This window comes from Salminus brasiliensis, chromosome 25, assembly GCF_030463535.1.
Source record: "Salminus brasiliensis chromosome 25, fSalBra1.hap2, whole genome shotgun sequence".
Taxonomy (NCBI): domain Eukaryota; kingdom Metazoa; phylum Chordata; class Actinopteri; order Characiformes; family Bryconidae; genus Salminus; species Salminus brasiliensis.
Window position 1 is genome coordinate 25,759,216 of NC_132902.1, and position 14,722 is coordinate 25,773,937.

The window sequence follows — 14,722 nt, forward strand, 5'->3', positions numbered from 1 at the left end:
AGAGAACTGCTGCAGTGCTGCTGCACCATCAGGCCACCGATGCCTCATTTTATTGGGGACTTTTCCCTTCCTCAGGCTCATGAAGCTTTTGCTAAAACTGTAGATAGTGTAGTGTGCTAGTCTACAAACTGCATGATCTTAAAAAACAATAATATATTTTCAAGGTAAAAAAAAAAACAAAAAAGGAGCCTTAATTATAAAGAACTCCCATTATCCTGAGAGAGTTTTACAGTAGAAGCTCCAGATCTGATCAGAACAGATGAAGCAGGTGAACATGAATCCAGTAAAAAGGAGAAACGAGAGCTTCTCATTCTGAAGAAAGAAAGTAGTGAGATCTTGTCGGTGAGCTAGTCTGAAGAACAGAGCTCGGTTCCTCCAGGTTTCTCCTGGACGCCCCCCAGTCCAGCCAGCACAGCGTGGAGGATGTGTTCAACTCCATCAGCGGCAGCAGCAGCAGCAGCTCACCTGATTTACCATCATTAAGCCCTGATTTACCACCAAACCAGGTGTTGATCTGAGGAGAACTCTAAATAATACTAGACTCCATGAGAGAGGAGAACTTTGGAGATGTTCTAATGATGAACACAGTGATGGAGAACTACCACCACTTTCTGTAGGAGTGTTGTTATCAGTGTTTATTGTAATATTAAAGTTTTACTAAGCAGATAAGCAGCAGTTAAGTCTGATTCTCATTGGGGACTACATACAGTACTGAATGTGTGTAATATATATATATATATATAGATATATAGATAGACAGATAGAGAGAGACAGACAGACAGACAGACAGATAGAGATATGTAGAGATAGATATATAGATAGATATAGATATATATCATAGGAAATAAGAGGTGGAGGGGTTTAAGTACTGCACACCCTAAACCATTTATTGAAGCCAGTAAGTATAGCTATATAGGTTTTTAGTCAGTAAGGATACACAGAGTAATGTAATTGTGGATGATGTACTGGGCTGAAAACTGCATGGCCTTTAGAGTTAATAATACTACGCCTTGATAAATCAATCGATTTTCCTCACTGAACGACACAACGGGTAGAGTGGAGCTAAAGGAACACACACTCATTTCTGCAGCTCACTATGAAATTACTACAAGTCCAGTGCAACACATTCAGCAACACATTCAGCAGCTTCCAGTCATAATGTTCCACTGGGTTTTAACAGAGAAGTGACTTCAAAGACGAGTGAGTCAGAAAGGGAACCAGTGCTTTCACAGTACAGCTTTAGGGAGCAGCAATAACTGAAATGTGAGCTCAACCGAGAGGAGCCACTTTTTCCTGCCTTGAAAGGCTTCTTTTAAAAGAGCCCAGATTACAGGGAAAAGCATTTCCCACTGAAAGAATGTGATGTTTGTTTTCATTCATTTCTCTGTTCATACGTGGAAATTAGGCTGCCAAAAAGTACCCCCAAAAATGTGTGTGTGTGTGTGTGTGTGTGTGTGTGTGTGTGTGTATATATATATATATATATATATACACACACACACACACACACACACACACACACACGCACACACACAGCTCCTGAAAAGAGAGCACCCTACATGATCAGTTTCTCTGGTTTTACAGTTTATAGGCAGTGTGTTTAGAGAAATTAACATTAGCGTTGTATTTCATAAACCATGGACAACATTTCCCCTAAATTCCAAATTAAAATATTTGCAATTTAGAGCATTTAGTTATTTATTTGCAGAAATGACAACCCCTCAAAAACAACTGCTCAAATAATGCAAAGAAATTATTATAATAATTATAATGCAAATAAATGATTTTTGAAATGTAATCAACACAGTGCTAATATCTGAATTAATATTTGAGCTCATTCAGAAATCACTATAGTAAAATAATAACCTCGACGGCCAATCACAACTCTGTGGGGCAGTGGTGGCTCAGCGGTTATCGATAACAGGGTTGTGGGTTCGATTCCCGGGCTCGGCAAGCTGCCACTGTTGGGCCCTTGAGCAAGGCCCTTTACCCTCTCTGCTCCCCGGGCGCTGGAGTTGGCTGCCCACCGCTCTGGGTGTGTGTGTGTACTCAATGCCCCTAACACGTGTGTGAGTTGACTACCAGATGGGTTACATGCGGAGGACACATTTCGCTGTACAGTGTACAGTGACAAATACGTGCACCCTTACCTTTTCCGGCTCTCCACTAGTCTTTCACGTTGCTGTTGGGACTTTATGCCGTTCATAGTCTGCTAACTCTACTCTGTTTGATTAAATGCCTGGAACAAAACGGCTGCCATACAGGCAGAGATGCACATATAAGAAAAGAAATTGGTCCAATTGGTCAATTATTATATATAAGTTATTTTTATATGTATGTATCTCATTGCTGTCCAATGAAAACCATGCATCTCCAAATGATTACTTTACAGAAGAGGGCAAAAAATTGCTCACCTTTGAATGGACGTCATAATAAAATAAAAAAATAAGTAAAATAAGAGTTTATTCCTAATCACTTGAAGCATTTTTTATTGGACAGCAGCTGTCGTGTATATATATATATATATATATATATATATATATATATATATATATATATATATATATATATATATATATACAGTGAGTCCAAGAAGTATTTGATCCCTTGCTGATTTTCTTTGTTTGCCCACTAATAAAGACACTATCCTTCTGCACTTTTAATGGTAGATATATTCTAACATGGAGAGACAGAATATCAAGACAAAAATCCAGAATATAATTTTAAAGAATATATTTTAATTAATTTGTATTTCAATGAGGAAAATAAGTATTTGATCCCTCTTGCCAAACACACTCAATACTTAGTGGCAAAGCCTTTGTTTGCAAGCACAGCGGTGAGACGTTTGTTGTAGTTAACCACAAGTTTAGCACACACACCAGGGGGAATTTTGGCCCACTCTTCTTTGCAGATCCTCTCTAAATCATGAAGGTTGGTGGGCTGTCGCTTGGCAACTCTGACCTTCAGCTCCCTCCATAGATTTTCGATCGGATTGAGGTCTGGCGACTGGCTGGGCCACTCCATGACCTTAATGTGATTTTTCTTGAGCCAATCCTTTGTTGCCTTTGCTGTATGTTTAGGGTCGTTATCATGTTGGAAGACCCAACCACGGCCCATTTTCAGATCCCTGGCAGAGGGGAGGAGGTTGTCCCTCAGGATTGTGCGGTACATGGCTCCATCCATCTTCCCAGTGATGCGGTGAAGTAGCCCTGTACCCTTGGCAGAGAAACACCCCCAAAACATTATGCTTCCACCTCCATGCTTGACGGTGGGCACAGTGTTCTTGGGGTCATAGGCAGCATTTTTCTTCCTCCACACATGGCGGGTGGAGTTGAGGCCAAAAAGTTCAATTTTGGTCTCGTCTGACCACAAAACCTTCTCCCAATAACTTGGTTCATCTTTCAAATGATCATTGGCATACTTGAGGCGCGCCTCCACATGTGCTCTCTTCAGCAGGGGTACCTTTCGGGCACTGCAGGATGTGAATCCATTGTTGCGCAAAGTGTTGCCAATTGTTTCCTTGCAAACTGTGGTCCCAGCTGCCTTCAGGTCATTTGCTAACTCCTGCCGAGTGGTTGCAGGACGATTTCTGACTGTTCTCAGCATCATTGCCACCCCACGAGGCGAAATCTTCTTTGGAGCACCGGGCCGAGGTCTGTTGATTGTCATGTTATACTCTTTAAACTTTCTGATAATTGCACCAATAGTTGTTACTTTCACATCCAACACCTTACTAATCTTTTTGTAGCCCATTCCAGCTTTGTGAAGGTCAACAATTCTGACTCTGAGGTCCTGTGACAGCTCTTTGGTTTTACCCATGTTGGAGACTTGAAATCTGTGTGATCTGTCTGATTCTGTGGACAGGTGTTTTTCACACAAGTGATTAGTGAGAACAGGTGGCTTCAGGTCAGGTAACAAGTTGATTGGGAGTGTCTAACTGGTCTGTAAAAGCCAGAACTGCTAATGAATACTAAGGGATCAAATACTTATTTCACTCCATGAAATACAAATCAATTAATATATATTCCTTAGATTTATTTTCTGGATTTTCTTTTTAATATTCTGTCTCTCCATGTAAGAATACATCTACCATTAAAAGTATAGAATGATCATGTCTTTATTAGTGGGCCAACGAAGAAAATCAGCAAGGGATCAAATACTTCTTGGACTCACTGTATATATATATATATATATAACGTTTAACGCTATATATCCTACCGGCTTCAATAAATGAACACTAACGCAGACTGCTTTTAGATGGCAGCGTAAAGAGCTTATTCAATTCTAATGGATAAGAGTCCTGAATTATGATGTTATTATGATTTTAGTGCATAAACCCACATTTAAGTGAACTCAGGACAAAGTTCAATGTAAGCCACTTTAAAAAGAGGGGGAAAATGGTTGTAATGAAATCCTCCAAACCACAGCAGCTTAACTTGCTTTTCCTTTGACGTTTAATATACTCATGGACAGAGTGATGATTACACATATGCTTTTACCATCTGTGGAACAAACAAGAGAAGTGGAGGGAAAAAAAAACACCAACTGTATAAAACACTGTAATACGCAGTTAAATTAGGTGCTAGAGCTGTAATAAATAAGCACTAAGCAGACGTTAGTTCCAGAGTTTCTCCTCCCTTCTCATAATAACTGACGCTCGAGTTATTTCTGAAGCAGAACGGCTCACTGGCACTTTAAAACAAACAACGCAGATCAGCTTACAAAGAGCTCGAAGCAACGGATACAGTACCAACCATCTGATAAGCCGGGCCACAGCTCTGTACACAGAAACAGTCTGAGGGCCTCTTTCCTGCGCACAGATCAGGCCAAATAGGGTTTTCAATGATGGATCACCACTGGTGATGAAATTCAGCACAAGCGCAGGCCCGATCCGTGCCCTGGAAAGAGCCCTGAATGCATGTTTGAGGGTGTTGAGACTTGGAGAAGAGCTCAGCCTGCAGACTGGGCATGCTGATGGTTCAACCTGAACAACCATTTGGAGGATTTTGGAGCACTACAGCTTTAAAAACACTGTCCATATCAACACCAGCTCTTTTCGGCACTTAATAACAGTAATAATAATTATTAATATAATACTACGAATAATAATAAGAGATTTAAAACATTTCCGAAGTTTGTTCAGGACACTTTGTTGACACGGTTGTAGAAAACTGTTCAAGTCGCTGAGACGTGTTCTTGGGTGACTAGCATCGGGCAAATGACAAACCACAATTTCGTTTAAAGGAAACAAAAAAAGAAGAAAAAAAAACAAAAAAACTAAAAAAAAAACACCTATCATTTAATACATTCCATAAAATCTTTGAAAAAAATTTAATGATAAATAAGATTCCTAAATTGTCCAGAATCACACATTCCAGTCCTCCTCCGCCCACAAACGCTGGCCGGGTATGTCCACGTGAACCCCTCAATACCTGCCCGTCCAACAGGGTCCACCCGGTATTCCAAAGCCCTCCTGGGGGTCCCAGCACCTCTCCACCTTTTTCTTTCGATCATCAAAAAAAAAAAAAAAAAAAAAAAATAGCACCCCCAGGTCCATGCAGCCGGAGTCTGGTCACTCTGGTCACTCTTTCGCTTTAGCCCCTCCCTCCTACAGGATGAGTCTCTGGCCCAGGATCTTGCGGTTGATCTCAGCCAAGGCCACGGAGAACACAAAGGCCTTCTCGTCTGACAGGTTGGCATAAATGTCGATCTCCTTTTCCTGTTTTTCTAAAAAAAAACAAACAAAAAAAAACACACACAACACACACGCATGCGCACATACACACACACACACACACACACACACACACACATACAGGAAAGTGTCACTAAACACAGAAGGACGTTTCAAGAACGCAAAAAAGGAAGCGGCCATGCACAGCCGATGTGATGCCTACAGGAAGACCCTCCGTGTCACGCTGGGGTCAGAGTCCGGTCAAGGCAGGCGGCAGCACTGCAGAGTGTCCTGTTTCACCTCATTAAACACACCTGTCTGAACTCATCAGCTAATTAGCAAAGCCTTCACGAGCATGAGAATCTCTGCAGAGCTGCGGACCACCAGAATGAAACCAGCAGTTGGACACTGTTGCTCTAGATGGTATCGAGTTGTGGTGGTGGAGAAACCCTGCCTTTGCATCGCAGCAGAAGCAGCACAGAGAGACAGAGAGAGGGGAAACAGACTACAGCTGCTGCACAAATGATACTTCACCACATGTTTATCGTGCACTACACTTGTGACAGTAGTTAACAGGGCAGAAACGGTCAGATGTTTGGACGGATGTTGAGATTTGAACATTATTGAATGTATTTATAGTCCTCCAGAGGAGTGGCATGGTTAGGTGACGCTGGACTACTGCACCACAGCATCTGCATTTATGCATCCCACTGCATTCAGAACCCTGCAGCCCCAATTTCTACACTTTATCAATGTTTGCGAATCAGCATTTGCAGGATATCGAGAAGGGTAGCAAACCACAATTGCTGAATATACAACTGTTCAGAAGCACTACATTACCCAACCTATACGTACTCTCCCCGCCCCCCAGGGGGCCATCCCTGATTTCTATGCGTTTTACTACATAAACGGTATTACATAACAGAACTGTGTGAAGATCTAAGGCCCTTACATTTATCTGGGCAGTTCGTCTGCCTGTAGAAACACCATCTAAAAATATCAATATTTTATTTGCATTTATTCAATCAAGTGTTTTGTAAGAAATGAACAAGTTAAATAGCTTGAGCTTAGTATATGGTGTGTAAGACAATATGATTGTCTTCATAAAACACACACACATATACATATACACACTCACACACACGAAAATGTATACATTGTCAATACTCCACAAATAAGAAGACTGTATTATATATTGTGTCCCATTCCAACAATACTAATAACAATAATAATATTATGATATCTATTCCTAGGTTGTCTGTGGTCAAGTTTTGCGATTTACATCATTTGTTGTTCTACTGCACACAATAAATAAATACACAAACATGGTCAAGCAAAAACCTTGTGTGTCCATTTTTGTAGTTTCTTACTTTTTGACATCATGTTGCCAGTTTCCTTTATATTATATTAGAATTTCTTGATAAACTGACCAAAAACAAATCCTCCAAAATGACTCGGAATATATTTCTTTCCATTGACTTCCACTGAAATTTAAGACGTCCTTCAAATAGTTCACCAGGTCTTCAAATCTGGACCCTGAAACCAGTTTCCAGTCCTAGACTTAGTTCCGGCTCTAGATTTAAGGAATAGTCACTGTAACTGACTAGTCACTTAAGTGTCACACATACCAAGGGGTTACAAAGTCCAGGCCTGGAAACTAACTGGATTCAAGGTCCAGATTTGAGACCTCAGCCATAGAAGAACCGCTGTTGGTTCCATGAAGAACGTTTGTAATGGAGATGATGTGAATGTGTAACAGCTTTGTATCAAGGTTCTTCACTCTCTCTCACACACCTGTACTTATAGAACCTAAGGCGGTTCTTCTATGATGTTCGCTAGTGAGTGCTAGCTGATAATACACAGGGACTTCTAAAACAGCTATGCTTTATTTAGCATTTAGTCTGCTGGTCGAATGACGAATTGATGAATTTTGGAAAGGACAGATGTAGTAAGCTTCTATAAAAGCCTCACTGCAACATCTCTATCCTCTAAAGTGTTCCTCACCCCCCCCCCCCCCCCGGTAATGGTTCACAGACAGCTGAGCTGAGGATCGTGTTAAAACCGAGCTGTGGAAAATGACCAGTTCTGCATGGATGAGTCAAACAGGAGAGAATGACTGCGGTGTTAGTGGGTGCTGAAGGGGGGGGGGGGTTCGAGACATCACCAGAAATGACAGATTGACTACAGCTTTAAAAGATGAGAGTTTCAAGGTGTTGAATCAGCTACAAAGAGAACCGTAATGAAACCGTCAAATCCAGAGAGATGAATCACGTCGTTCATGAATGAGCTCTTTTCTATTTGAAGCTCAGAAAGTAATGAATTCAGTCGTCTTTCAGCTCTGATAAAAGGCCAAACGGAGGAATGACTACATCTCTGAAAAGAGAGCAGCATCATATTTTACACATTTCCTATAATTCAAGCACAGGCTGCAATATAACTGGGCCCAGACAGGTCTAGCCCCGCCCATTTTTCCATATCACCTTTAAAGTGAAATATTATGATACGTGTTTATAGGTTGTCTGCGGTCAGGTATTTTGATTTACATAGTTTTGTTGTTATACAGATCTACTTTACACAATAAATAAACACAAACATGGTCATGGCCATACAGTTTTGTAGTTTTTGATCTCGTGTTGCCAGTTTTTTTTATATTCTATTAGAATTTCTCGATGAACTGACCAATAAAAATCCAAAATGACTTCCACTCAAATTTAAGATAATCCTTTATTAGTCCCACAGTGGGGAATTCTTTAAGATGTCCTTTAAATAATTCACCAGGTCTTCAAATCTGGACCCTGAAACCAGTTTCCAGTCCTGGATTTAGTTCAGGCTCCAAGTTAAGGAACAGTTACTGTAACTGATTGGTCACTTAATTGTCACACATACAAAGGGGTTACACCTTTGAAGTGAAATTCAATATTAAAATGTTACATAAATAAACATCACAAATTAAAACTGGCTTTCATTAAAAAGTTTCTCATTGAAATAGTTACTCTATTGTATTGTTTAAATCTTTAATTGGTAACATAACTAGAAATGCATAAAATGATAATTAGGGATGTAAGAAAATACTGATATATTAAAGTATGGTGTTATGTTCTACAGTACTGTATCGATTCTCAAAAACACAGTATTGATTATTATTAATAGTTTAGATGTAAAGATTGGGGTCAGACAGTGGTTCATTTAGCGTTGTGTAAACATCAACACCACTAGACGGCAGTGTTGTACTCTAACTTCAGATCCCACTGTTCTGATTGGATAAAAAGCCAACGTTTCTTTTACTCAGTTTTTATGCAAATTTGTAAGCAATTTTTCCTAACATTTACATTTGACTGATATTTTAGGCAGTTTTTTTTTATGTTGTTTAAAAATGCACTTTAAAAATAGTACAAATTAATTTACATAATAATAAACCTTAACGCCAACTAAAATATGCTTTCTAAATTTGACAGTTAAAATCCACACTGACACGTCACAATTTTAACCAATAACCATAACTATGAGGCGTCTGATAAGCATAGCCTCCCCCCCTCCAAGCAGGGTTGCCAAGATTGCGATTTTCACACAAACCGAATTTTCTACTTTACAAAAAGTAAGTTCTACGTGTCAGCAAGTGTGTTTATATGCAGATAATAATCTGACAACTGCAAAAAAACACATATATTTTGTTTATATTATATATTCTAATATATAATAAATAATAATAAATAATATATTATATTTTCGGTAGTGGGTAGTAATCAGTGGCACGTTAGCCCTGATTGATTATCTACAGATGTTCAAAGAGTCTGATTAATTATGTCCGTTATAAGCTCTCAATAAAGCTTATGAAACACCTTTAAATGGAATTTAATGCAGGTTTTAATGTAAACGATAGCGTGTTAGCTTAGTGCTAACATACAGTTAATGATTCTATAAAGAGGGCAAATGAAATTAGCATTATCATAGAGGTCCCCTTTTTTTTTTTAGTTTATTGGCCTGCATTGAAGCCCTAGCAAGACCCCAAAGTCTACATCCCCCTGTGCATTACACACATCCCCCTACTGGTGGCGCTTTAATACATAGGGAGAAGATGTATCAATAAACTATAGCATTAAATAAGCCCTTAAAGGCAACCCAAACAAAAGGCCAACACCAGTTAATTCACAGTTACACACACACACACACACACACACACACACACACACACACACACACACCATGATCTCTCAACCCAAACAATCACCCCCTTCTTTTACCAATTCTCACGTTACCCCCAACAAGAGAGAAGAGGCAGAAGATGGGTCAGTTTAATCTCTAAGGTTTGTTTTGCCCTTTTTTTATTATTTTTTCCAAACTTCACACTTAGCAGATATGGTAACCTTTATTTTTTTCACACTTCCTCCTCACCCACAGGAGTGAAATTAGAGATTCGTCCCATTTGCCGTGCCTCTAGACAAAACAGCTGTCCTGGTGCCGCCACTGAATACTTGGCTATTCTACACATCAAGAGCTTCACAGGACAAAAGATAAAAGCCATTTACCTTTCTCCTCCTCCTGCTTCTTCAGCCCAACCGTCTTGGGTCTGCCCCGCCCTCTCCGGATCGGATCCGACTGGCTGTTGGTGCGGGACCGCCTCCTATTTTCCATATCATTGGTGGACGTTAAGTTGATCTTCTCCTTCCTTATTCTCTCCGTCCGTCTTCTCTTGGCATCCAGTTTGTCTGAAGGAGGAGCACAGGGAAAATACATGAACTACATGATATATAATAAATAATCTATACAATTTTATATAATAAAATAATCTACACTCTTAAAAACAAAAGGTTCCTAGGCTGTTCTCGACTTGAGAACTGATGCACTGGTGTACATCGCGGTTACATTACAGGGGGGTTCTTCACACTCACACCTCTCATTCACAGCAGTTCTTTAAAGAGCTTCCCAGTAAAAACGTCTTAAAAAGGGAACAGAAGTAGTTATTTTACGACACGGCTGAAAAAAGAACCTTTTTAGGAACCTGTATCATGAAATATTTAGAGTAGAACTTGGAATGCACTAGAACAGCTTTAGGCTAGACTATGTGTAGAAGGGTCTGATACGCGCTGATGGAGATGTTGGACTATTGCACTTAAATATTTGCATTTTATTCATTTTACTGCATTTTTTTTTTTAAATACATTTTTAATCCAGACATTTCTATTTTTATGGGACATTTTTAATTGGATTATTCAACCAAATCAAATTTCAACATTCTGCCGTATTTCATTTCTGCTAATTTTACTAGTAATACTCTTATTTCGCTGTAAAGTTTAAGCTCTAGAACCTTCATAGAGCTAAACTGAAGACCATTATGAACGGACAGAATAATCAGTTATAGGAGTTATAGGAGACCTTCTATAAGCTCTACGTGTCAGTAAGTGTGTTTATATGCACAAAAAAAAAATATATATATATATTATATTTTCGGTAGTGGGTAGTAATCGGTGGCACGTTAGCCCTGATTGATTATCTACAGATGTTCAAAGAGTCTGATTAATTATGTCTGTTATAAGCTCTCAATAAAGCTTATGAAACACCTTTAAATGGAATTTAATGCAGGTTTTAATGTAAACGATAGCGTGTTAGCTTAGTGCTAACATACAGTTAATGATTCTATAAAGAGGGCAAATGAAATTAGCATTATCATAGAGGTCCCCTTTTTTTTGAGTTTATTGGCCTGCATTGAAGCCCTAGCAAGACCCCCCACCCCCCCCCAGTCTACATCCCCCTCTGCATTACACACATCCCCCTACTGGTGGCGCTTTAATACATAAGGACAAGATGTATCAATAAACTATAGCATTAAATAAGCCCTTAAAGGCAACCCAAACAAAAGGCCAACACCAGTTAATTCACAGTTACACACACACACCATGATCTCTCAACCCAAACAATCACCCCCTTCCCTCTCCAATTCTCACGTTACCCCCAACAACCCCCCCCCCCCCCCACCCTCATCAACAACACAAAGAGAAAGCGCGCGTGAGAGAGTAATGGCATTTCTGTGAAAGCACAGGCATCACTTTTGAAAGGCCGCTCTAATTAGTGCTGAGGCGCTCATTAGCACAGGAGACCTGAGCTGCTCTGAGGAAGGTTATTTATAGAGCCCCTCATGCTCTGAGTGAACTCCAGCCAGCGCGGGACGTGGCAACCCTGTGTCCTGCTCTAGGTGTAAAGGGAGCAAGAACGGCGAAGAATGCACGGCCGGGTCGGTGCGGGTCAACAACAGCACCGGGGACAGAGTGAGACCGAGGGTCTGAAAGTAAAAAAAAAAAAAGGAGATACTCTACATGTCCAAATGTTTGTGGACACCCCCTCTGGTGAATGTATTGATTCAGATAATTGCTGATGCAGATGGACGGCCCTGTAGAAAAATCTCCGCCAATAGATTAGGACTCTCTGGAGCAGGGAAGCATCATGAACCTATTGGCACCATGCTGCCATGGTATAACCCCCCCCCCCACACACACACACACACACACACACACACACACACACACACCTCCCCCAGCATTGAGGAGCTGTGGAGCAGTGGAAGAAATGTGTTCTCTGGAATGATGGTGGTGGAGCCCCATCCAGTACTTTTGGGACAGCAGTAGTAGTAGCAGATCTTCTTCCCTGGACAGTAGAGACAGTGAAACTGTTTTTAATACCCTTGATTTCAGAGGAAGTGATGAACGAGCAAGCGTCCCAATACTTTTGTCCGCACAGTCTATATGTAGTGTATGTTCCACATTGACTGCAGCTGAATTACACGTCCTAATATTCCACATTACTAAGAGGATACCAGCTGTGAATGTAAACACAAGCGGGCCGGGATTCGCTCATTATTTCTATTGCAGGGTGGTGCTACTCCCTCCTCCTCCCTCCTCCTCCCTCCTCCTCCTCCTCTCCCCTGTGCTCCAGCTTCACTCAGTATGACTACATATTAGCTGAGGAATCCATCTCTGTCAATAACCTGCCCTGACAAGAACAGCTCTGTTCTGCGAATCATTTCACTGTGGACCAATTCCCCTCCACAACTCACAAGGTTAGGCCTGGATCCTGATGCCAGTGCCCAACGTCGGGGTCAGACTGATAAAAACATCCACCCACGCACCCACCCCACCCCAGAACGGCCAGTTTACGCCCATTCTAATGCACACGTCGAGACCCAGTGCACCCGTTTCCTCCAAAGAATGGATTTAATGGTGCTGCTGCAGCTCAAAAGCGTCCCAAACCAAGCTGAACAGCCCCGAAATCAATACTCTGCACAAATGCACTGCATGCGTTAGACTGTCAGACAGCGCAAGGACAGGGCAGCCTAAATAAAAGCCTGACCTATTTAAAAAAAAAAAAAAATGAGGAGCATTATTCTTAGCTTTGTGAATAAATAGTCCTCCTGCTTTGAGAACAGGATGCTACAAGGGCACGAGAAACCTTGTGCAGTATATTAACTCCCTTCTAGAAGGGGGAAAACAGCAATCCCACCCATCAGAACAGATCACAATGACGCGCAGTACAGCTCTGTGTACTTAGTCCTTCTCTCTGTGTGTGTGTGTGTGTGTGTGTGTGTGTGTGTGTGTGTGTTCTTTAAGACTTCAGTTTAAGAAGCCGTCTGGAGTGCATTATGAGAAAAAGGTGGGGGATTTATGATGACATTCTTCTGGTTATTTCTCAGGAACTCGAGCTATCCGGGCCTGCCGGACGGCGTCATCTGAATAAGAGATATTATTTATTAGGCAGGTTATTAGACGCCGCAGCGCTCGTACAAAGACAGCCTGTGTTCGGCATTCCATTCATAGCTTCCAGCCCTGCAGCACACCCGGCGCTGAAATGACACAATGCCAAAAATGTGCTGCTACAGTAAAGCAAATAATGCAAAATACAGAGCAGGAGGCTTTCTGAGCGGTTCTAGAGCGGTTCTACCAGTGTTTGTTACACACACACACACACACTCTGTTAAAAACAAAGGTGCTACCAAGCGTTCTTAAAAGCAACGCCATAGAATTGACACTTTACACTTTTTACAAACGGTTCTTTACACTCACAGCTCCATTACCTCCATTACTTTACAAATTTGAAGAGTTTTTTACACTTAGAACTGCTTTACAACAAATGGTTCTATATGGAACCACACATGGTTCTTCACTCATAAGCCTTTTAAGGGTTAAAGAAACTCAATCTGAAGGTTCTTTACCAATTTACAGGTTCTTCACACATCTCCATTATTAAATCGCCTCCAGTATTGCTAAAGGAACCAGTAAAAGTTTTTAAGAAGTCGATATAAAAGGTTCTCTAGCAATTTACAGGTTCTTTACATTCATAGTTCCTTCACAACAAACTGTTCTTCATTGAACCATAAACAGTTCTGCTATGGCATTGCTCAAAGAACCATTTAAAAAGGTTCTTTACCAATTTGGTTCTTTAAGCAAATGGTTCTGTGTGGAACCACACATGGTTCTTCACTCATAGGCCTTTTAAGGGTTAAAGAAACTCAATCTGAAGGTTCTTTACCAATTTACAGGTTCCTTACACTTACATATCCATTATAGAAACCAAATGTGGTTCTCCTACATTATTGCTAAAAGAACCATTTAAAAGTTTTAAAGAAGTAAAAAAAAATTGTTTAGAAAAATGGTTCTTTATGGAACCGAAAATGGTTCTTCTATGGTAATGCTTATAGAAACATTTAAAAGGCTTATAGAAGTCAATATAAAGGTTCTTCACACTTCCTAGCTCCTTTAGAAAAAAAAATGGTTCTTTATGGAACCAAATGTGGTTCTACTACGGCACTGCTTGAAGAACCATTTAAAAGGTTCTTTACCAATTTAAATGTTTCTTTACTTAAAAGCCTTTTAAAGTTTAAAGAAATCAATCTAAAGGTTCTTTTTCAAAAGGCATCACTCAAAGAACCCTTTAAAGGTTCAAAGATGTCCACGTAGAGGTTCTTCTTTTATGGCATCACCCAAAGAACCCTTTGAGAGTTTGAAAAACTCAATGTAAAAGGTTCTTCACACTCACAGCTCATTTAGAAAAAAATGGTTC

The 14,722-nt window shown here is 40.4% G+C and overlaps 1 protein-coding gene across 1 annotated transcript in view; it reads right to left on the reverse strand.

Annotated features, from left to right (window-relative positions):
- Positions 1–4,436: 4,436 nt before the first annotated feature.
- c25h16orf87 (chromosome 25 C16orf87 homolog) overlaps positions 4,437–14,722 on the reverse strand; it is a 15,064-nt gene continuing 4,778 nt past the window's right edge. Inside the window, exons 3-4 of the mRNA XM_072671343.1 lie at positions 10,201–10,380; positions 4,437–5,727 (exon numbers count right to left, since the gene is read on the reverse strand). Of these exons, the coding sequence (XP_072527444.1) occupies positions 5,609–5,727; positions 10,201–10,380 (299 nt within the window). The 3' untranslated portion in view covers positions 4,437–5,608. The remainder of the gene's footprint in view (positions 5,728–10,200; positions 10,381–14,722) is intronic.